The sequence below is a fragment of the Rhincodon typus genome, chromosome 2 (assembly GCF_021869965.1).
Source record: "Rhincodon typus isolate 14 chromosome 2, sRhiTyp1.1, whole genome shotgun sequence".
Lineage (NCBI taxonomy): Eukaryota > Metazoa > Chordata > Chondrichthyes > Orectolobiformes > Rhincodontidae > Rhincodon > Rhincodon typus.
This window is the reverse complement of record NC_063333.1, coordinates 92,190,741-92,215,740: the sequence shown is the minus strand read 5'-3', so window position 1 is coordinate 92,215,740 and position 25,000 is coordinate 92,190,741. Positions and strand designations below refer to the sequence as shown.

Sequence of the window (25,000 nt, the reverse complement as noted above, 5' to 3'; positions counted from 1 at the left end):
AGTACCTAATTAATGCCATGCGACCAATAAACTAAGAATTTTCATTAAAAAAAATGAGGACCTCTTTAATTAAACAAAGTTCACGTCACCAGTTACTTGGCCCGATAATTCTTCTGGTGTTTGAGAATCATTTACAATTTAACTTGGAGCTGCTTTATTAGACAGCTTAAAAATACCAATTGTTCAAAGGGCTATTTCTTGTGCAGTCTGACTTATTTACATCTCTACTGATGTAATGTTACCATGCAATGATTTGTGCAAAACTGTAGTAACTGACAATCACAAATAAGCTTCAACAATTTAAATAAATGCTTAATCAATCGAAACGCAATATTTGTGGTGAACATACTCATCTATTGTCATCATTGCTATTTAAAAATTAAAAAAAAAAATGACAGCAGGAGAGGTTTTTCCACATGGGTGAAGGCTGGTATGCAGTGGGGATAAAAGGAAGGTGGGACTAAAAGCACCAATATAGTGACCACTGTCAAACGTAGTAAGCATGCTTCAGACTTCAAAAAAGAGAGAGTGCCAAACTCAAACTTAACCACATAAGGAAAAGCTAGGAGGGAGAACTAAATGTTTCACCAAAGAAGTAGGTTTTAAGGGAAATCATAAGAGAAGAACAGGGAATTCCAGAGTTTAAAACCTAGGCAGCAGACAGTTCAACTTTCAATGGTGCAGCCAATAAAATAGGAGATGCGGGATGTGCAAGAGGCCAGAATTGGGGACAACAGATACCCAAGAGTTTTGGGGCTGCAGGAAGTTATAGAGGTAATGGTAGAAGAGGATTTGAATACAGGGTTGAGTTTTTTTTTTTTAAAAACCTGAGCTAATGCTTACCCAGGAGCCCGATAGAACTTGGTGCAAAGAAGGACAAACAGAATTATGGATGCCCTCAAATTTATGGAAGCTGCAAAATTGGGTGGCTCACCAACAGTGCATTAGATTATTCAAATCCAGCAGGCAAAAAAGACAGGGCAAAGGTCCGAGAGACAGACGAGCTGAGGCAAGCAAAAGTCAGCTGACATCACAGATGGAATAGGACCGCTGGGATAGTCCGAGGAATGTTTTGGAAGCTTATCTTGGGATCCAACATAACAGATGATGAAATAGAATAGACAATGGAACCTGACACTGTTTTCAGACAATACTGTCAAGGGATAGCATATAGATAAGAAATTTCATGAGGCCAAGGATAGATTCTTTGGAGACATAACTGTTTAGCAGATTGAAACAAATGATTTTCAGGCTACAACTAGATAGATAAGAATGGAAACATACAAGTGCAGATCCACCAAGCTGAATGATAGACGATAGGCAAGATGGCTTGATTAACTATCAAAAGCTGCAGACAGATTGAGAAGCAGCACACAATAGACAGTTCAGTAATTCCACAACCATAGATCACATCTAAGCTCCGCAGTCCTGCCACATTTAATTGTGAATAGTGCTGGACAATTAAGTAACTAACTGAAGGAGAAGGTTCCACAAATATCCCCATCCTCAAGATGGGGAAGCTAAGCACCTCAACACAAAAAAAAAGGCTGCAGCATTTGCAAACCCCTTCAGCCAGAAGTGACTAGTGGATGACCTATCTTGGGGCTTCCTCAAAGTCCCCAGCATGACTGATGTCTTTAGCCAATTAAATTTGTTTCTTGTGATAACAAAATGACTGAAGGAAACAGATATTGAAAAGACCACAGGTCTTGCCAATAATCTTACAATGGTATTGAAAATTTCAGCTCCAAAACTAGGACCTTACTTCCTCACTTCCCAAAGTGTATCACAATTTACAAGGTACAAATCAGGAGTGTGATGGAAAACTATACACAGTACCATAAATCTGCAGGACTACGGGCTAAACGTCAGAGACAGTGACATTAAGCTATAAATGCTTCATTTCTCGGCAACCAGACCCATTGGGCCAAGTGACCTATTTCTTTGACTTAAATGTTGTACAGTTCTACGTTCTCCACTTCCCTGTATGGGCACAGCTTCAACCATATTTAAGTAGTTCAATACTATCCAGGACAAAACAGCATATCATACAAGTGCCATCCACCACCTTCATCATTCACTCCCTTCACCACCAAGTGGCTGCAGCCTACAAAGTGCACTACAGCAACTTACCAGGCTCCTTCAGCAGCATCTTCCAAGCCCATGACCCATACCTAGAGGGTATAGATATACGAGAACAGTAAATGCTGAAAATGCCCACCCAAGCCATAGATCACCACGACGTGGAACTATATCACTGTTCCTTCATTGTAGCTGGGTCAAAGTCCTGGAACTCTGTCCCACATCTCATTTACTGCACTGGTCCAAAAAAGGTAGCTCAAGGAATATTAGGGCTGTGCAATAAATACCGGCCTAATCAGCAACATCCAGATCTCATGGTAAATGTACTTTTTTTTTTAAGAAAAAGGTCAAAGAAGAATCTATTACCACAGTCAAGTTATAGAGATTTCCATTTGTAACTCAAAGCAAAGCAGTTATTTCAAGGTAATGGCAGGAGTGGGAACCTAGCTGGAAAGACTCATATTCTGTGAAACAAAGACACAAATTTGGAAAGAAACAAGTTCAATAACTGAAAGACAGGTTAAAGAAGGGACAGTAATTTGTAAGGAAAGTTTTTTAAAAAAGAAAATGTGAAATAAAAGGTAGATTTGAAGAGAAGGCCAATACCTAAAGACACAATGGTTAACAAGCAGAATGGAAGGAAGAAAGAGAAGAAAGGGAGAAGCAGAGAGGAATTGAGAAAAAAAAAGCACAGCAAGCAATAAAGATTCCCCATAACAGAAACATTGCTCCTACTTGCACACACACACCTCGTAAACTAACTGAGCACATTTCTAATAAGTGCAACATCATAAATTAGAGGTACCATCAGGCTTTTAAGCTACTTGGATAAAAGTATTCAACCTCTATACAGGTGCTTAATCTGGCGAAACATCACTTTTTGGGTAATTGTTTTATCCAAACTAATGATGTGATATACCAAAAAATAAAATTTGCACATTGCCCATATCTCAGCTTAATAAAACACTGCATGCACACACTTTATTCCAATGTTAGATTAAACTTGTAAATCTTAATTCAAGTAATTAATGGCATATTACATATACAGGATTCAGTTGCCATTTGTAAAATGGTGCACTTGCTGCATGCAAAAGGCATGGGAAGTGACACTTGAGTACTAATGAAACCATGTGCAAAAGTATTTTCAATTTATTTCACTGTGGAATCAGTTGACTGCAATAAACTGCTTTCAGACCATTACTAATGCATGCTATGTGGCATAGCTATATTCCACTACTCGTGCTCCACATGCACAAAAGTATCACAACCATGTGATATTTGCCTGCTTTATGTTCAGCATATTCTTCATGTGCTTTCACCTGTCCTTCTTGCACCTCAAATTCTTCATCAGGGGGATGAACTATTACATCAGGAATATCCTCACCGGCACAAGACACCAGCAAGCGACTTTGACCCTGATAGCGATGCTCCAGTTTTGGAGTGGAGGGTGGCGTGTTTTGAGGGGTGGGAACAGGACTTGCACACCTTGAACCTGCTAATGATCCACCTTTGGAACCAGGCATAAAGGAGCCAAATGGAACAGAAAAACGAGAACTTCCTCTTAACGAAAGGCTTGAAGCAGAGAGACCAGCACGGAGTGAAAGGCGGGAGGCAGAAAGGCCTTCCCCTATCATCAAAATGAAAAAAAAAACACAAAATAAAATACAAACTAGGATTTAAGAAGCCACAAGAGTTCCACGCAAGCAAAAAGTAAATCGGTTAAAGCACAAGTTGCTTTTGGCTAGTTGAATCATGCTTTGAAAATATGAAAGCACAACTGAGTAAGTGAGCAATAAAAACAATTGCATAAAATGATCGAAAGCAAATCATTAGATGAAGTAATAGCTGGTCTTTTCAAAAGGTGACACAGCACTAAAAGGCTGGTGAATATTGAGCGTATCTGTATGTTGTCATTTCATTTGCAATTAAAAGTTAGTTTACAATTTCTACAAATCGTAAGTTAAATTTTGTACACCTTGCCACTTTTCATTGAAAATTTGTCTGTAACACCTTTCACATTAGATAAATGTTGGATTAGTAGAACTTCCCAAATTGTTCGAACATTATCTGCAATAATCAGTAATGCAGTCTGGTTGCTTCAATTGTGACTGTTGCAGATCTGCTTTTTTCAGGTTTTCAAACTCCAATGCATTATATACTTTGGCAGAAATGCTCATCCTTCTGGATATTGGTGTTAATTTTTCCTCCTTCATATCTTTTGCCAGGTCTTTGATTCCCCATTTCATGCAATAGAGCCCCTCATCTTCCAATTTAATCTTGTCAATAGCCCCTTGCTTCCAATTTGGGTTTACTGGTCTCTCCAATCTGGTTACTTTTGTTCCCTCAGGAGCTGTCAAACCTTTCTCACCCTGCTGTAAATTAGGCCCATCCTGCTCTGGCCTACTTACAGGACGATGCTACCACACTAGCAGTACAATTTTGTGTTTGAAAATCAATCATTTAATTGCATCATCTCCTTCCAATCGACTGTTTCACCTTTTACTTTCACTACTATTTGGTCTCTAACTTGAGAATTGCTGTTTAGGGCTGTCGTAATTACCTTGTGACTTTTCATTCTACTTAATCTAAATAAAGGAACATAATCTTAAATACTCTGCACACAACAGCACTCATTTAAAAACAAAATACCATTTAAAATGGACATAGATAGAAATTGTAAATAAGTAATTGTTTTAAAATCGGTTTTTGATATCTCTTACACAATTTAAAGAAAGTCAACGTTACCATTATCATACAAGCAGTTATTCAGTCTTTCCAAGTAATTTCAAATTTAAAAGACTTGTCAAAACAAGTTAGACGAGCTTTCAGAGGACTACTCGGTATTAAAACAAGTGTCATACAAATAAAAGTAGTGACAAGCAAATCACATTTACTTCTCAGCAAAATTGATCAAGGACAATTCACTAGTTACTTCCTCTGAAATAACTTTCCTAAGCACCTTCCATTCTCGAATAAAAAGGTATGTGGAGACAAAGCAAAAAAAGGTCCTGTCTACTGTTATTCTGTGAATTTGAAGTTATTTTGGCATTCATTTCTGCATAGGTAGGTTGTTGTTAGCAGCAGAGATGCAATCTGTGCAAACTAAGAGAAATACATGAATTGTTCACAGACTTTGTTGCATTACTGAATAAACAGATTGTGTAGTAAATCTGAATAAAAAAGATAAATAGGTTCAAGCAGCAAGTTCAAAGTATTAGACTTTCCAAAATCCAGAATAATATTTGCAAAACATAAATACCAGCAGCATATTTTGTCAGGTTTCATTTATGACCAACTGGCAAAATAACATGGCCAATCAACAAAAGATATTTAGACACCTTGTTCACACAGCAATACCAGAACAGCAGACACACATGATTGCCTGCCACATAAGGAATTCTACCTACATGACAATAAAAAAGTGGAAACAAAAAGGACTATTCAATACACAACAAAACCCAGCCAAAAGCAGTCTTTATGATCAAAAGTTTGCAAATACCAGTTTTTATTCTGGTGCCATTATTCTGGAAACATTAAGAAATTGGAGACTACAAAACATCTCACCATTTCGCTCAAGCAAGTGAGGATCAGAATGTTTCTTGCCTATATCTGCAAAGGAGCGGACGATAGGGATTCGATTACTCAATTTCTTTTCGCTCTGGTGATGATGTTTTTTCAGTAAAGCTTCCTTCACTTTGTCCCGCATGTTCTTATCCAGCTGATCAGATGCTATCATGTTGTCCAGTACCATATCTGCAGTACAAATTAAAAAGCAAGCAAGAAGGAGAGAAGAAAGCAAGTGAGCAGTTAACAAAGGAAAAACATGCAAACAAAAATTGTAACAATAAAGAAAATGGGTGCCAAGTGCCTCAGATATAACAATGAAACCAATAGAAACAAGTGAAGAAACACAAGAGAGCAAATTCAACCTTTAACTGGAATTACTAAGCTAAAAGCCATGAAAAGAAAATTCTCCCTAGATATTTCAGATAACAGGAAAAGAAAAACAGCAACTTAAAATTTACCACGCTTCTAATTTCTCATCCTATTGAACACATCTGCACACCCTACAGTTGTTCAAATCCTTATATGGGGTGATCGAGGAATGAATATAAACAAAGTGTAAAAAAGACCTGCTCAAGATAACTGAATTTCTGAACATCATAACAGTAATCTGAAATTTCCAAATTGACAAGAACAGTAGCAATTTATTCAATCCTCTAATTTGTATTAATAATAAAATGGTATTGACACTCCAATATTTGAACGGCTTTCAAGCTGAGAGGTCTTACTTGGCAGCAGTGGTATGTTCAATTCAAAACGTGCTGAACAAAATAATAAAGGCTACACTTTTTATAAATGTGAGCATGAAAAGTAAGTATCAGGTTTAACAGTTTCATTCTAACAAATTATGTTAATTGTGTACTATTTAAAAAGAAAAAAATCTATGAGTAAAAAGGTAAGCAAAACATCCGTGATTACGTACACACCTGCTATCTCCTCTGTGGTGCTAGCTCTCATATCCAACATGACAGTCCCATTTAGTATACAGCTTCTCAACTCAAACAGACTGTGTAAAGACAGGGTAGCCACATAGGGTTTACTCCATCGTTCCCCACCATCTTCCACATCCTCCTCAAATTTCAACCACCTGAGATGAGAAACAGACTGTTTAGAAATGCATTTATATTTGAAGGAAGGGGACTGGCTAGCTCAGTTGGCAGGACAGCTAGTTTGGGATGCAGAGTGATGCCAATAGCGCAAATTCAATTCCTGTGCTGACATGATGAACTCTCCTTATTAACCTGATAGTATCAGGGGCAACACGGGAGAATATACACAATTCTCTATAGTGGAGAGTTCAAGTCTCAAAAGCTGTGTTGTCTGCCTAGTGCTAGCGTTAGTGTTAAAGACGACTATAGGGTTGAAGAGGAAAAGTTTACATATCATCATGGTCAATGTGGTTATCATTAATAGACAGGACTTCTTTAAAAAGAACTTTTTAATAAGTTGTTCTGTTCAATCAGTATGAAGAGATATATCCCAAGGAAGTTAAGGTGTCAATTGAAAGAAAGTGTGTAAAATATTATGACAATTAGTAACAGGACGTTTTTTCAAAACGAAAAAAAAGGCCAGCCAAGGAAGACTGAAAAATGAAGGGAGAAGTTGGAGCATATGAGAAAACAAGCAAGAAGTGTAAGAATAGGCAGAAGACAGTACTCAAACACTGGTCTTTTAGAGAATGGTGAATTAATAATTGAAAAGAGTGAAGAGTGAAATGTCAGAGACTTTGAACAAGTTTTGTCTTCACAGTAAAAGAACCAAAAAAAATTAAAAGTAGATAGATAATCTAGTTAGAGAAGGGAGAAAGGAACAAAAAGCTGTCAAGTCCTCTGCACCTGATGGTCTGCATCAAGGAGTGCTACAGAGATAGTGTATTGCTGGAGGTCTACCAAAATTCCCTATATTCTGTAATAGTACCAATGGATTCCAACACCTTTAAAGAAAGGAGGGAGAATAAAAGCAGGAAACTGAAGACCAATTAGTCTAATTTCTGTCATTGAGAAAATGCTACAATCTATTATTAATAGCAAGTAATAACAAGATATTTAGAAAATCATAATTCAATCAAACTGAGTCAATATGAATTTATGAAAAGCAAAGAATGTTTGACTAATTTATTACAGCTTGTCCTACAAAATAGGCAAACTCATTCTCCCCACAGGTGGCAGATCATGTACAAAAATAGGTCACCTACTTTGCAGGAAGAATAGACAGGCAGCTTATCTTTTAACAGAGACAGACTGCAGAATACTGCAGTACTGAGAGATCTGGGTATCCTTGTAAAGCAATCACAACAATGATAGTGCAGCAAGTAAATAACACGGCAATTCAATATAGGCTTTTACAGTAAGGGTACAGAGCGTAAAAAGTGGTACATTTTGCTACAGTTGTACACAGTACTTTAAGAACACATCTGAGCAATACTCCCTCTATTCAGTTGGTGTTCTACACAGACCTCAGGCGGTGTATGCATGGCTGTAGCTTACAAAGCTGGAATTCAATGCTTGGAACAGCATCAGCAAAACCACTGAGTGACTGCATAGCCATTCAGCTTACAGTGAACATCGACCGGCAGTACCGTACAGAGTTTTGGTCTCCTTCTGGAGACAGGGACATACTTGCATTGGAGGCAGTTCAGGGAAAGCTCAGCAGGACAATTTGAGATGAACAGGGTTGCCTTATGAGCAAAGATTAAACAGTTTGGTCAATACTCATACTCAGAAGAATGAGCAATTTTATTGAAAACTACAAGATTCAGAGGTTTGACACGATTGATTTTCAATCCTAGGAGAATCTATAATGAGGTGGTACAGTTTAAAAATAAGCATCTCCCATTTAAGACTGAGATGAGGAGAAATTCTTTCACTCAGCTCATTTAACTTGTGGAATTCTCTTCCTCAGAAAGCAGTGGCAGCTGGGTTATGGAATATATTCAAAGCTGACTTTTGATTGACAAATAAGTAAAGCGTTATGGGGAGGGCAGACTGGAAAGTGCAGTTGAAATGGAGTGGCAGAGTATGCTCACTAAGCCAAATGGCTCATTTCTGCTCTTATTTCTTATATTTCCTATTTCTAAATTGTACAAAGCAGAGAAGTGTATAGAACGTGCAGGAAACCAGGATGGAATAAACAAACACCTAGTTGATAATGATCTGATTAGGAATATTCAGTATGGGCTTTTGAAAGGAAAAGAGAGTGTTTGACATGTTTGGAAAGTCGTTACTGACAAAATTGATGAGGACTGCAAATGGACTTCATATACTTATTTTTAGAAGGCTTTTGCTAAAGTCTGGTTAGTAACACTAAAACGAATGGTAAGGGAAGCAATATGCTGGCAGAGATTAATATTTGTTTTCCATCTGTTATCCACAGCAAGAATAAATGGGTCATTCTTGCTTTGCAGGTGGTGACTAGTGAGTAACTGCAAGATTAGTGTTTGGGCCCCAGCATTCACAATATATATCAATGATTTGGAGATGGCATACCAAATGTAAGATTTCTAAATTTGCACATGGTACAAAGTTAAGTGGGAACATATGTTGCGAGGATGATGGAAAATGGCTTCCGGAGGATTTGAACAGGTTTAGTGAACAGGCAAGAACATGGTAAATGGAATATAATGCAGAAAAGTGGTGTAGAAATGATGAGGTTATCCACTTTGGTAGGAGAAACAAATATGCAGGGTATTTCTTAAATTGTAAAAAAGGTAAGAAAGTACAGATCATAGAGATCATAGAATCCTTGCAGTGTGGAAACAAGCTCGTCGGCCCAACAAGTCCACACCAAACCACAGAGCATCCCACCCAGACCCATTCTCCTATAAGCCACCTAACCTACACATGCCTGAACACAATGGGCAATTTAGCACAGCCAATCCATCTAGCCTGCACATCTTTAGACTGTGGGAGGAAACCAGAGCATCAGGAGGAAACTCACACAGACACGGGGAGAACACGCGCAAATTCCACAGAGACAGAGACAGTCACCCAAGGGTGGAATTGAACCGGAGTTCCTGGCGCTGTGAGGCAGTAGTGCTAACCACTGAGCCAATGTGCAAAGGGTGTTTTTGGCAATAAGTCACAGAAAGCTTGCTGCACCTGCATGTTAGCTATGAAGGCAGCCAATGGAATGTTTCCCTTTATTGCGTGAGGATTTGAGTACAGGAGCAGTAGAGTCTTGCTTTAATTGTATAAGAGCTGGGGGTGGGGAGTGGTTAGAGCGCATCAGCACTAGTTTGGTCTCATCTCAAAAGATATCACTGCCCTAGAGGGGAGTGCCACAAAACTTCACCAGACTTATTCCCAGGATGACACGACTGTCCTATGAGGACGGACTAAGCAAACTGTACACTGGTATTTCAAAGAATGAGAGCTGATCTCATTGAAACTTACAAAACACTCAGGTAGACAGGACATTTGATGCCCTTGGTTGAGAATCCGAAACCAAAGGGCACAATTTTGAAAAAATAAGGATGAGGCCACTCAAATCTGAGATGAGCAGACTTTTTTTTAAATACTCAGAAGCTTGTGAACCTTTGGAATTCTGTACCACTGAAGGCTGTGCAAGCTTAGTCTTTGACTATGTTTAAAGATAGACACTGATAGATTCCTCAATACCAATGACATTCAGGATTTTGGGGATGCATTGAGTGAAAGCATGGAAGCGTTTGATCAGACATGATTGTATTGCACAGTGGGCAGGCTCTACAGGCTGAATGGCCTACTCCTGTTTCTACGTACCTAAGTAGAAATGATACACAACCTTTAGAGCTGCAAACAAGATTGCTGCTTGTACAAGCAGCAACAGCAATGGAACATTACTCTTGTTAAAGTAACAGTGAATTCAGCTGTAAGACACCAAATTGCATTCTTTTGTGGCGATGCTAACTCCTCAGAGATTCACTCAGTTAGCTGCATGGCAGTAATTCCGTATTGTTTTCTCCATCATAAGAGGATTGAAAAGGCATCCCTGAACTAAGTACAGATATGCAATTAGGATTATGTGATACTCATTGTCATCTAGACAGGCTGGTTTGTGGCAATCAATGCACGTTGAGCTTGGTTATACCAATTACACACTTTTGTACAACCAGTAAAAAAATTTACCTGGTGCAAGTGAAGTGACAGAAGATGCTCATCAATTACACCACAAGATCATAAATAACAAGGATATAATGGCATAAACTGGACAGTACGTGAATAGTTGTACTTTATAAAGAAATTGTACTTCCAACATTACAAAAGTAACTGCAGTTCCAAATTATTTCATTATCTATAAAGTGCTTTGAAGTATTGAGCAGTTAGTGAAAAGTACTGAAAATTGAATTTATATATTCTCCTTTCATTCTGGTTGTAGAAAAAGTAAAGATAAAACCTAAAAACTTCCATAGAGCGTCACTGAATATCAATAGTTAAATATGCAACGTCTTTTTTCAAACAAAAAAACTAAAAAGAATTGCAGATGCTTTAAGTCCGGAAAAAAAAAACAAAAATTATTGGAAAAGCTCAGCAAGTCTGGCAGCATCTGTGAAGAGAAATCAGTTAACGTTTCAGGTCACTAGACAGATTCTTTTCACAGATGCTGCCAGACCTGCTGAGCTTTTCCAGCAATTTCTGTTTTTATCGCTTTTAAACAGTTCAGGTTTCACAACTCCAAGAGACCAAAGCACAAATGACGTACTTGTGGTGGACAAAAAAATTGAACTTTTTCTTTGCTAATCATGACATAGCTTAAGACATATAACATCACCCTCAAAAACGGGATTTTATATTCTCAATCACTAAAAGAACCCATTACATAAATAGAATTAGAAACAGAGAAAGTATGATGGAGAGTGTGTAAATTGGGTTAAATCTCCAGTGGTGAACAAGACAAGATTGCAAACCATTTGATTCCAATCAAAGAAAACAACTGAAGGAGGGAGGAAGAATCAGTGACAAGGGAAAGTTGTTTGAAGAGCAGAGAAATATTTAATTATGGCTCTTCAAAGCACAAATATTGGACAAGCTTCCTGATAATACTAAGTCTGGAAGAATATGCTGGAAACGTGGATTCAGTGTCACCAGTAAACTTGAAAACTGACCCAAAAACAGGGACAATACTTCTACAAGACAGCAATTTCTGAGGTGGGACAAAGTACAGAACTTTGCCCAACTTTAAGCATAATGGTGACAAGAAATATAATGGGAGGCACAGCTATTGCTGGAAATGCTCTGGCTAATTGGCTTTTAAAACTGTAGGCAAGAAGTCGTCCACCAAGCCAGGTAACCTAATAAATCTGTATGCGCCAGTTAGCAGGAAGTTCTTTTGTCAGTCTGTTCTGCAGTTCCTCCAAAATCAGAACACTTACTTCCTATTGTTCACTCGTGTGAAAAAACAGCACAATTGTTAAGCAAGAATCTGTTAGCATAGTTGATGACAATGCATATTTTAGACTGCAACTAAAAGTTTAAAGTCAGCAAAATTAATTTACACAAACCAAATTGTTCAAGTTTCTCATGAAAATTAATTGGATAAAACTAGACAAATTTCTAGAAAAAAAGGAAAATGAGTGATTTTTGGAAATTCCCTTTCAGTTGCTCCAAATCACTGAGAACATAGAGCAGTACAGCACAGTACAGGCCCTTCAGACCATGATGTTGTGCCAACCTATTATCCCTTGATCAATCTACCCTGCATACCCTACATTTTACTATCCGCCATGTGCCTATCCAAGAGTCGCTTAAGTGTCCCTAATGTATCTGACTGCACTACTACTGCCGGCAGCGCATTCCACACGCCCATCACTCTGTGTAAAGAACCTACCTCTGACATCTCCCCTATAGTTTCCTCCAATCACCTTAAAATTATGCCCCCTCGTCACAGTCATTTCCACCCTGGGAAAAAGTCTCCGACTATCCACTCTATCTATGCCTCTCATCATCTTGTACACCTCTATCAAGTCACCTCTCATCCTTCTTCGCTCCAATGAAAAAAGCCCTAGCTCCCTCAACGTTTCCTCATAAGATGTGCTCTCCATTCCAGGCAGCATCCTGGTAAATCTCCTCTGCACCCTCTCTAAAGCTTCCACACCTTTCCTATAATGAGGTGACCAGAACTGAACACAATATTCAAAGTGTGGTCTAACCAGAGTTTTATAGAGCTGCAGCATAACCTCACAGCTCAAAATCAATTGCCCTGCCAATGAAAGCCAACACACCATATGCCTTCTTTACAACCCTATCAACTTGGGTGACAACTTTGAGGGATCTATGGACATGGACCTCAAGATCCCCCTGTTCCTCCACACTGCTGAGAATCCTGCCATTAACCCTGTATTCTGCATTCAAATTCGATCTTCCAAAATGAATCACTTCACACTTTTCTGGGTTGAATTCCATCTGCCACTTCTTTGCCCAGCTCTGCATCCTGTCAATGTCCCGTTGCAACCTACAACAGCCCTCCATGCTGTCCACAACTCCACCAACCTTTGTGTCATCGGCAAACTTACTAACCCACCCTTCCACTTCCTCATCCAATTCATTTATAAAGATCACAAACAGCAGAGGTCGCAGAACAGATCTTTGCGGCACACCAGTGGTCACCGAGCTCCAGGCTGAATACTTTCCATCTACTACCACCCTCTGTCTTCTATTGGACAGCCAATTCTGTATCCAGATAGCCAAATTTCCCTGAATCCCATGCCTCCTTACTTTCTGAATGAGCCTACCATGTGGAACCTTATCGAATGCCTTGCTAAAATCCAGATACACCACATCCACTGCTCTACCTTCATTGATGAGTTTTGTCACATCCTCGAAGAATTCAACAAGACTTGGAGGCATGATCTGCTGCTCACAAAGCCACAGCAATACAAATTTGTTCCAAAAAAAAAAGTAGAAGAATACAACATAAAGGGACTTAATAAATCAAAGTTCCTGAAGCAAAAAAACAAGCTTACCCAACATCAGGAGAAAGGTTATTCATAGAATCCCTACAGTATGGAAGCAGGTCATTCAGCCCATCGGGTCCTCATCACCCCTCTGAAGAGCATCCCGAGGCTCACCCCCTTACCCTATTCCTGTAACTCTGCAATTCCCATGACTAATCCACCCAACCTGCACATTCCTGAATACTATGGACAATTTAGTATAGCCAATCCACCTTACTTTCACATTTCGGCCTACGGGAGAAAACCGGAGTATTCAGGCGAAACACACGCAGACACAGGGAGAATGTACAAACTCCACAGAGAGTTGTCCAAGGGTGAAATAATCCCAGGTCCCTGGCGCTGTGCAGTAACAGTGCTAACCACTGAGCCACCGTGCTGCCTTAAATTATTGGTATAATCTAATAGTTATTGGTAATCAGCATCGAAATGAACATCCAGTGACAGGTAAAAGTCTTTCTTACATATGCTATGCAAACGTTACAAGAAATACTATTCTGTACATTAGGAAATATACCCCCCACAAAACAGTAGTATACATGAATGTACACAAACACTCAAGGTAACCAGAAATTAAAATGCTCACACTTACCGGGCAGTTTCTTTCCACTCACAATCTTCTCCATCACGGAAGCAAAGCTCATCTAGTTCTGTAAAGAGATCATGTGGCATATGCTCCTCATCATCATCCTCTATCCCCAGGATAAACTGGACACGTTGAGATGGGGTATCTGCATTTTTTTTTTTAAAGGAATAGACAAAAATCAGGTTAAATTAGTTATTGTATTCATTCAAACATGCTGCTACTTTATTCTTAAATCAATTGAACTTGTGCATCAGAAAATTTAGATCAACATCTGGTTTATATTTTGCTCTATAAAAGAGCAAGTCAATATTTTTATAAAAACTGAAGAAGTCCCTTAAAAGTTTAATGATTCTACTCTATTAGAAGCACAAATGATGAAATCAGAGTGTGTTTTGGTTTTATGCAGATTATATGCAGTTTTTGCTATTTTCTCAAATCTGCATTTAAAGCTTTAGTCTGTTTTTAGGTTTTTTTAAAAAAAAGTATTGTTTTCTTTAAAGAAAGGAATGTTTATTTTTGAAATAACTGCACAGAGGCCAATATTCCATCACCAAGTCACCCTTCATTTACACATGCACAGTACATAGTCTCTGACCGGTTAGCTCAGAGGCAGTCCCCAAAGTGAGGAGACTCAGACTCTTGTTTATATCCGTTAGCAGGACTCCCTGAATGGGCTGTTAAACTGAGCCAATCAGGGATCTCATACTCAGCGAGATCCACCTGGCAAACCTCATTCCAATCACAACATTTCCTGTATCCAATCCTACCCACCAGACATAACTTCTGCCAACATTTCATTTTGGAAACCCCTGGATGACTCTGGTTGAGTTCAGCCAGTATCTGGTGGGATATTTACTCTTGCTCCCCATAACATACCATCCTCTCCAGTGATCTGGTTTCATCAGGTCCAGAAGGTTTCAATTCTGTGGTGACCCTTTTGGTTTCCCATCACCACCAGCCGTTTTAGTTTTTCCAGAATTGGATCTTGTGTGTCCACAGTCAGATACTGTGGGAAGGGTGTCCGGAAAGTTTAAAACCAGAACAGACCTCTTCCAGGAGAGGTACCACCAGTGGTATATCTGCCAGTGGGAGGCGGCTCAAGGCATCCGCATTTGCCACTTGGCCTCCTGGACAGTGTTCCAACTTGTAATTCTCAGTGTGTACAATAAGGTTATTAGCATGTCATCCAGATAAATGGCAACCCTGTAAAATGTTCTCCATTGTTCACTGGAAAAGGGTGCAGGCTGATGATACCCCAAATGCCAGTCTTGTATATTGGTACAAACCCTTATGGTATTAATTGTGGCATACTTCTGGGGATCCTCACCTAACCACAACTGCAGGTCTGCATGGCTCATGTCCAACTTCATGAAGGACAGCACCCCCACCACTTCCTTATTTACACCTGCACAGTACACAGACTGACCAGTTTGCTCAGAATAATCCCTAGAGTGAGGAGACTCCGAGGCTTCTATTTATATTTGTCAGCCAGGGGTCCTTGATTGGGGTCAATCAGGGATCTCATACTCGAGAACATCCATCTAGCCAACCCCATTCCAATCACTACACTTTTGTAGGCACATTTCACTAGTAGACGAAACAAAGATTATCCATTAAATCGACAGGAAATAGTTGCTGTCGACCAGGACTGAAAATCCTAGAATGTTTGCTGGTATCAAAATATAATCATGCAAACCTAAACTGAAAACAAGGATCTCTGCTAAAGGGTCATAATTCTTAAACGCAGAATCTATAGTCAAGCTCAACATGCTTATTGTAGTGCACTCGTGGGGGATGTAAACACACGTGCACATACATGCCAGCTAACTTCAGTTAATTATCCAAAGTTTTAACAATAATTTTTTCTAATTACTTACATTTTACACTATATAGGAATGTCAGAACATGTCTGAAGTTAGTTTGTGCATTGTTAGTATCCCACAATTTGATGACAAACAACACAAAACATCAAGCAGGCTTGGACACACATTATCTCAGTCTTGGCAAATGTCCCCTCTCCATCAACCATTCACCTGACTTCATCTGGCATGAACATGATCCTTGAATGGCTTTTTGAGGCACCCAAAGGCTAAACTACAGACGTCATATTGTCAATTCAAAACTTCACTCCATTCCCATCCATCAACTACTGCTATGGAGATATACAAACAGTCCTGAAGGGAATATGTTTTAGACATCGTTTCATGTTTCAAGATCAGCAGAAGCTTAAATTTCATTCCTTTGGCCATAGAGGCTCATACCAAAGTGAACCTCAGCTCCTTAGATTCTGTGGTTTTCACACATTTCCACTCAACAGTTCAACTGCTGGGCGTATAGAAATTAACAGGCATTTCATCCATGTTGTCACTAAAGACACAAGTACTCCTGTTTTTGCTCGTCTAATGAAAAAAATGAGTAGTTCTGGCAAAGTCATCCAGTTGTCCCAGACTGATCTTGATCTTCTGCCTCAACACTAGATATTTTCATTCCATGAAGTGCTTACATTAACTAGCTGTTGCTCTCAAATCTTTGCAGGAACCAGTTTGGTTAGGCCCCACTTAAGTGTGTACACATGCACTGTATTTCTGATGACAACATATTCTGACAGGTGAGGATTTATTCAAATATATATTTTGCATGATGAAACCAGTGATCAGTCCTTGTTCTCACAATCCATTATCCCTAGGCTTCTTTCTAAGGCCAGTTTTATTTAAAAATTAACAAAACGTTTTACTGCAGCAGGATTTTGAATATCGTCATTTTGACTATCAAATTACATTTCTTCTTAAATGCCTCCTCTCCAAGGATAACTCTCTATTACAATTTCAGACTGAACAAACTTTACAATAAAAGTGAAGTGATTTTAGATTTAAACAAAACGAAAAGAAGGTTAAAAAAAATCAAAGCAGGGAAAATGGAAATAAAACTAAAATCTACATTAACCAAATACAATTTATATTATATACATAGCAATCTTACTGGTATTTAGCCATTCATGAATAGAAACATGTACCTGATCCTTAATTTAGCCCACCCTAGATTTAGAAAGTGAATTATCAAACATCAGTAATTTATGAGGATTACATTTCTGAAGAAACATGGCTGAAGGTGGAGTCAACAAACTGGAAGAATGTTATTTTAAAGCTTACTGACTCTGAGATAACATCTACACTGTGTAGAGTAAACATTCTTTAGGAAGTAAAGGAAAAGTGTAAATTAGCATTATTTTCCTATTAAAAACATATGAGTTGATGCAGTCTATTCCTCCATCCAGTAGAATCATCACAACATGCACATTTTTACACAGATGCGAAATATTAAATTATTCAACTCTTGTCAATACATAAGAACAAGCAGATGCTTATAGGATGTGAAGTCAAGAGGATTCACAGAAATTTAAGACAAGCAGCATCTGGCTCTGGCAGTTAAACAATGAAACTTCTGTCTGACTTAAACAGCATGAAGTGGATGGTTCCGACTGAACAAAATCAAACCAACACAGAGCAAAAAAAATTATTCAACTACAGATAATAAATAGTAGACTGAAAACCAGGTTACTAGCCCAGTCGCAAAATATCAGCCTTTATTTCGAAGTGAATGGCATATAAAAATAGGGAGGTTTCGCTAATACTATACAAACTAGACAGACCACAGCTGGAATACTGTGAACAGTTTTGGACTGCTTATCTGAAGGAACTAGGCATGGGCGTCAGTCCAGAGAAGGTTCATGAAGCTGAAACCAGGTTTGGAGATATTGTTCAATGAGGAGGGATTGAGTAGATTGGGCCTGTACTTGTTGGAATATGGAAGAACCAAGAGACAACCTTATTGAAACATACAAAGGTTCTTAGAGGACTTGACAGCTTTTATGTGGATTCCCCTTATGGGAGAGCCTAGGGACAGAGGGCAGAATCTCAGAATAAGGGATTGCACATTTAAGACACCAAAGGAGGAGGAATTTCTTTTGTAGGGCAGTGAATTTGTGGAATTCTTTACTGCAAAGGACTGTAGAGACTGGGTCTTTAGATATATTCAAGGATGAGATACATTTTTAATCAGTAAAGGGAAAGAGAGTTACGGGGAAGAGACAGGAAAGTTGTTTTGAAGATTATCAGACTAGCCATGATCCCATTGAATGGCATACAGACGTGACGGTCTATTTCTGATCCTGCCTTATGATTGTATGAGGAGAGGTTGAGTAGGATGGGCCTGTACTCATTGGAGTTTAGAAGAAGAATATACGTGCGCATGCATGTGCGTGCTCGTGTGTCAGAGAGCAGAAGACCAAGGGAGAAAAGAAAGATGAAGGGTTAAAAAGACCAGTAACAAGAAGAAATTATATGGCAAGGAGCAAATCAGGAAACCAAGTTAAACAGAAAACAAATGAAGGAAATAAGAAGTGGAATGCACAAGAACAAGGAGGAGAAGCTGAAAAGAAAGAAATGAAAAGAAATTAGCTTAAAGTGGGGAAAAAAACAGAACAATAAAATGAATTATCAAACGGAGGCTAAAAAGATGAAAGGCAGTGTAAAGAACTAGCCAATACACAACACTAAGTAAGTTTCCAATCTATCACTAAAGTCGGAATTATTTTTCTTGGTCCATTCATTCTTAGTCATACAATAATTAAGCCAAGATTAGAGTTAAAATATTGGAAATATTGCTGGCATATCATTTATTCTCTATTTACATAATACCATTAATTTAGCATTAACAACTGTTGTTACCAATTCTTACCATATAAGGGAGACTCTCTTCCATCATCTTTATCAGATTCCTTCTCTTTTCCCTTTTTTCTATGATGATGCTTATGACCACGATGCTTGTGTCGCCTTCGGCTTTGTCTACCAAGAGGAACATGAACCCCTATGTACACCGCCCTATGACCTGGAAGTAAAACAAAAAACATAAATCACAAAGTTTCTTATTTAACATAGAAGCCAATGTTAATTTCTAAAAAGCAGGAACTTCAGAAGGACAAGAATAAAGTAGATTTCCTGTAGAACTACTGTTAGAAGAGCTTACACGTATAAGAGGACTTCACAGTAAACTAACGTTCCCAATAAAAGTATTGAACGGTCTCTGCAGCAATGTCAAAAGATGGCAATATTATGCAGTAAGCTACTTAATCTTTCATATGCTGCTCACTGTTACAACACTCACTATTTTATAATAGAACACTCGTGCCATGCAGACCCTTTTAACAAGGCCATTTAAATGACAGAATTACTGAAGATACATAACATGATTTTTATTTTAACTGTATTTTACTGTACTGTTCATGATGTTGTGGAGTATAATAAGCATTCTTCAAACTATACATACCTTTTATTAAATCTCAAGATTCACACTAGAAGGTAAATTTGGTAAAAAAATTCCAAGCCACTTGGCATGCTACCAGAAGGATAATAAAAATCTAATCCACTGCAGATGCTAGAAATCTGAAGCAAAAACAGAGAATGCTGGAGAAACTCAGCAGGTTTGGCAGCATCTGTGGAGAGAGAAACAAAGCTAAAACTTCAAGTTAGGTATGACTTCTTCATAGCTCTTCAATTCTAAAGAAAAAAAATAATTGGACTTGAAACATTACTTCAGTTTCTCCACAGGTTGTCTGACCTGCTGAATTACTCGAACATTTGCTGTTTTGAATCTAATTTCCACCACATGCCCACCAAAATCAGCTTAATTGCAGGATCAGAAAATTTTTCAAAATGGAAAGACAGAGCTAAGATTCCCCAGTAAAGATGGAAACTCTGCTCTTGAACCTGTACAGTTATACAACTAAAAAAGGAACATTAAGCATCAAAGTTTCTGCATGATCAAAGAGAATGATTCTGGCTAAAAGTAGTTATGGATGGAAGAGATTGGACAGTGGAAGTGGGGACCAAGGTACGTGTTAAATTACTACTTGGATCACATGGAAGCAAGCAGCACTAGTTTGCAGAGTTATAATTGCCCAACTCCCAGGAACTTTAACATAGGGTGAAGTTTAAATACCCTATAAACAAAAATAATGAACAACAAACATAAGCTATGATGAATGCATAAAGTAAAAGCAAAATACTGTGCATTCTGGAAATCAAAAATGAAACTAGGAAGTTTTGGAGAAATTCAGCAGGTCTAAAAGCATCTGTGGAGAGAAAGACAAGAGTTAATGTTTCAAGTCCAATGAGGCTTTTTTTGGCAGGGTCATAATTGGTGTCAAAACATGAACTGTTTTTCTCTCCATAGATGCTGCCATATGTGCTAAGTTTTTTCAGCACTTTCTATTTTGACTGCAGTAAATGAGGGAAAAAAGGTCAGGAGAATTAGAAGTTTTCTGAATAGTACCTGTTAATCTAAATTATCTGCTATGCACTACATGGTCTATAGTGCCACCTACATATGGCTACAGCATCCTGAAATGCAGACATGTTCATCAAAATGTCACTATTTCCCCAAGTTCCAGGAAAAAAATTAGCATTCACAAATTATCCATTTTAACAGCATTGATTAACCGTAAGTATTTTCTGTCATGCAGGATATGGTTACGTGCTATTCCCAAGAATGGTAAAACTACAGGAGACAACAGCAGAAAGCAAAAGATATTCTAAACACCCACGCCACATAATATTGTAATGAATGAATATGTTCAAGAGCTGTTGCAAAGTGCCAGTCAAAAATCAACCATACTGTTGAGATGACATTTTCACGAAATTGACATGAAGTAAAAAATTAAACCATCTGAACCTTATTAATTTCTTAGCCCAGGGAGAAAAAAGGAGGGGTGGAAAGAGCCAATAAAAGAATCTTCAAAAATTAGACAGAACAGAAATTGGAAGATTCAATCATAAAACTAATTATTTGGACTTAATCATCCAGACTGTCTGTCTCTTGTATTGGTCAACTCAACAATACAAGAGACAGTCTGGATGAAGCATCCTAAGTGATTTACAATTTACTGGGAAATCAGAGCGGAGATCAAGAGTAAGTATCTGGGCAGAGATTTAAACAACGGTCAAGACCCTGGCTCCTGAATATTCATTGGTTTCCTGGTTCCTGCCTTAAAAAGACAAATATGGGGAATCAAGAGACATTAGTGAACCAGATGGGTCTTTGCAACGATCAACAACAGTTTCATGATCATTATTGGACTCTTAATTCCAGATTTTTGTTGAATTTAAATTCCATCTTGCATGGTAGGATTTGAATCAGATCCTTAGAACATTACCTGGGTATCTGGATTAATAGCCTAGTAAATACACCACTAGGCCACTGCCTCCCTGTATATCTTCCTGTGCAAGTTTTTGCCCTTGACCAAGTGTTGCAGACTGGCACATCCCAAGGTCCAGAACTACATGCTGAGGGTCAAACGAAAGCAGTGGCAGCTGCCCAACAGCACAATAGGGAAAGGTTGTCGCCTAAAGCCTTGCAGCTATAGCACACCGAACGGCTGGAAGCTATTATTGTACCCTTCAGGCTGTTTGCTTCACAAAGAATCTCAGAATGAAGCATGTCATAAACTTTATATCTATTACACTCACTGTAATTTCCAATTTGAAATATTTCACCCTTGGGCTTCCATGAAATATGAAATTGCTAATATGAAATGCAGTTTGTAAATATTAAGACAGTTAAAATCAAGTGTGTGGAACATGTATTCTTGGGATGTGCTGAATTTGCTTGCAAATTGTAATAATCAAGCCAAAATGTTTTTGTAATGTCTCCCTTGCAAATTTTATTTAAAAAGTACACGTTTAGTATGTTTTAGAAATTGTGCTTGAGACAACTTGACACAATAGGAATAAAAAAAAATCACAAAAGTTTTCAAAATCCTTCACACTCAAATTGCAACAGGCAGCAGTCCTAAGAATTTAGTTTTTGACATTACTAGTTTGTATGCTACATTCAAAATAACACACGGAATTCAAAACGGTATAGCAATGCGAGGTGTTGAACGCAAAAATAGCAGTGCACACTGTGGAACTCTGAGTTATAACAGCTACGCTCCTGCTCTAAAAAAAGACCCTCGCTTTCACAAAAACCCCATCCCCTTCCCAACATGCCGTTCTCAATCAGGGGTACCAGCAATTTTCATGAGTCAAAATGGGTAAACATTTGGGAAGCACTGCCACAAAGCATAATTTGCCACTTCTGTTTTTATGGATTCACAATTCTGCCAGTTTCAGAAATGTACATACAAGGAGTAACGTAGATGTCACCTGCCATTGACATGAAAGACTGATACACTAAGTCACAAGGTGACAACTATGAATCCATTATTTTCCCTCACCGAAAACAGTTACACAATTGTAGGAATAAGTATGTTTTTAAAAAAAGTTGGGTGTGTGCACCCGCTGTATTTTAGATAAACAGTGAACTTTAGTGCACAATAGCAACTTCAGTTGCAAAGGAAGTGACTAATCCTGAAAAGAACAAATTTTGTGGTGTGCCAATCCTGAATTGACTGAAAACTGAGAAAGCAAAAAGGAGCATGAAGACAAAAGAAAACAAACTGCAACATTCCCGCTTAATATATTGCATGTACTGTTGTAGATACGTTGTGTTGTTTGGCACTTCAGTTATTCCGATCAACAGATGGTGATATCCATATTCTCATTGCTCACATTTATATTGAAGCTAGTAGAAATCTAAACCCACAAAAACGGAAGCAAATATGCCATGTGAAGAACATCTTGCATCAATCAAAACAACTTATTAGATTGCTAACCAATCTCCAATGAATGTTCACGTCTGGAATATAATTTAGAACTTTTCCCTGAAAGTGAAGCAACTTCAAGATTAAGAAATTTTAACCATTAAACAGGCTTCCATGTGTTGAAAAGATCAAATTGAAAAATGTAAATAGTCATCTTGAAATTACAATTGAAATGTAAGCTTCAAAATTAGAGAATAAATTTTGAAAGATAACATTTTTAGCCAACTTACTCTCTAGTTCTTCTTTCTCAAAGTTTGTATTGACAATTGTGCTTGTTTTGCCCAAATCCACAATAGCTTCTTCATCATGTCGCTACAAAGAGAAATGCAACACAATTAGAAATTAGTCTTATCTACAATTCTGAAATAACTTCAAAATGCAATGTTGTGAATATTGCTAACAGAGTACTTAATGTACTCATAGATAAGCACTCAATGTAATTCCTTTAATGCAAGAGTGTACCAACTGCAACAAGTCATCAGCACCCAACCCTTGAAGTCCAAGAAATTGCCTCACTTGCACTGTTTTCTTTACAGGCTAAAGCTCAAGGGATAGCACAATCTTTCAATTTCACACTTCACAACATTTCAGACAAAATTGAGACCAATAATATCAGATCATAATCTCTGCTATTATTATTTTGTTGGCTTTTGGGTGCCAACTGCAGTTTAGGATTTGGCTTCATATTTACATCCTGTCGGCATGGCCTTTGCTTATTTACTTATCTTCTTCTCAGGCACTATCATTCCTTCATCATCATTTAATCTCTCCTGTCTTCTACTGTATCACAAGCATTTGCTTCCCCACACTCCCTCCCCTGCTTCTACATTTGCTTCAAACTTGTTACATCTACTTTTTGTATAGCTCAGATGAAATGTCAACAATCTGAAATGTTAACCAGTCTCTCTCGTCACAGATGCTGCCGGATCTGCTGTGCATTTCCAGCATTTTTTGTTTCAAAACACAATATTCGCACTCTGCGCAAAACTGAAGATTAATGAGTTGTCTCAAAATATTCCAGATACAAGAAAAATTTTGAACTCAATTTTAAATTTAATAAAAGTAGGAAGCAATGAGTTTTTTTTTGGGCCAGAGAAACAGACAAGTGAAGCTCCACGTAGAAGCACTTTTTTTTGATATACAAGGTCATCTCACAGAAAAACAGGGTTGCATTCTTAAAATTACAACTTTGAGTGCAGGCTTTAATTGAAGCATGGTTTCCCATCAAAATAAAGTTTAAAGCCAGAGTTAGGTTCCTGAGGCCAATTTGTGCTGTGAGCCTAGAGTCACATGTAGGCCAGACCAGGTAAGAATGGCAGATTTCCTTCCCAAAATAGACATTAGCAAACCAGATGGGTGTTTACAACAAATCAACAGTAGTTACATGGCTACCCTCAGGCTATCTTGTAATTCCAGATTTTATTTTTGAATTCAAACTTTCCATGGTGGAATTCAAATACAAAGTCTCCATAACATTAGCCTAGGGCTCTGGATTACAGGTCTAATGAAATCACCAATAAGCCACTGTCTCCGCTAAAGACCAACCAAGCTGTTCTTTCAGGAAGCTGGTGTGGACATGGAGAATAATCATTTTTTGCACTATAACCCTGTGATGAAATGCATTCTTATTCTGATCTAAAGCAATGTTCATTAGGAGCTCCTCTTCACTTGTTTGGAAAACAAGAATCGCGACTCAGTTAGACTAGAGCACACAGGGTCAGAAGGTCCCTTGCCTGAAGTGGCAAAAGCAAACTAGTTGGGTTCACAGTATCACACTACAAAATTGCTAGATCTGTAGAATATTAGTTGCAAAAAATACCTGCCAAAGATGTTCTTAGACTACAATCTCTGATTAAACAGGAGGTGGAGGTTAATCGGTCTTACTCATCCCAACATCAAATTAGTGACTTATAAAATAGGCAAGAGGATATCAGCAATTTATTTACACCACACCTACAGAATACCGAAACATTTCACGGCATTTAACAGGAGTGTCATAAATAAACATTTTTGACTCCAAGCCACGAGATATTAAGACAGATGAGAGAAGGTTGGCCACAACGGGCAATGTCGAGGGATCAGCGTAAAAGGAAGACAGAAAATGTAGCGTGGCAAAGAAGTTTAGTAAGGCAATTTCCAACTT

At 38.2% G+C, this 25,000-nt stretch overlaps 1 protein-coding gene across 1 annotated transcript in view; it reads right to left on the bottom strand.

Annotated features, from left to right (window-relative positions):
• Nucleotides 1-3,004: 3,004 nt before the first annotated feature.
• LOC109938408 (sodium bicarbonate cotransporter 3-like) overlaps nucleotides 3,005-25,000 on the bottom strand; it is a 42,244-nt gene continuing 20,248 nt past the window's right edge. The window contains exons 2-7 of the mRNA XM_048608549.1: nucleotides 23,088-23,169; nucleotides 18,897-19,046; nucleotides 14,166-14,304; nucleotides 6,573-6,733; nucleotides 5,647-5,835; nucleotides 3,005-3,709 (exon numbers count right to left, since the gene is read on the bottom strand). Coding sequence (XP_048464506.1) covers nucleotides 3,306-3,709; nucleotides 5,647-5,835; nucleotides 6,573-6,733; nucleotides 14,166-14,304; nucleotides 18,897-19,046; nucleotides 23,088-23,169 — 1,125 coding nt within the window. The 3' untranslated portion in view covers nucleotides 3,005-3,305. The remainder of the gene's footprint in view (nucleotides 3,710-5,646; nucleotides 5,836-6,572; nucleotides 6,734-14,165; nucleotides 14,305-18,896; nucleotides 19,047-23,087; nucleotides 23,170-25,000) is intronic.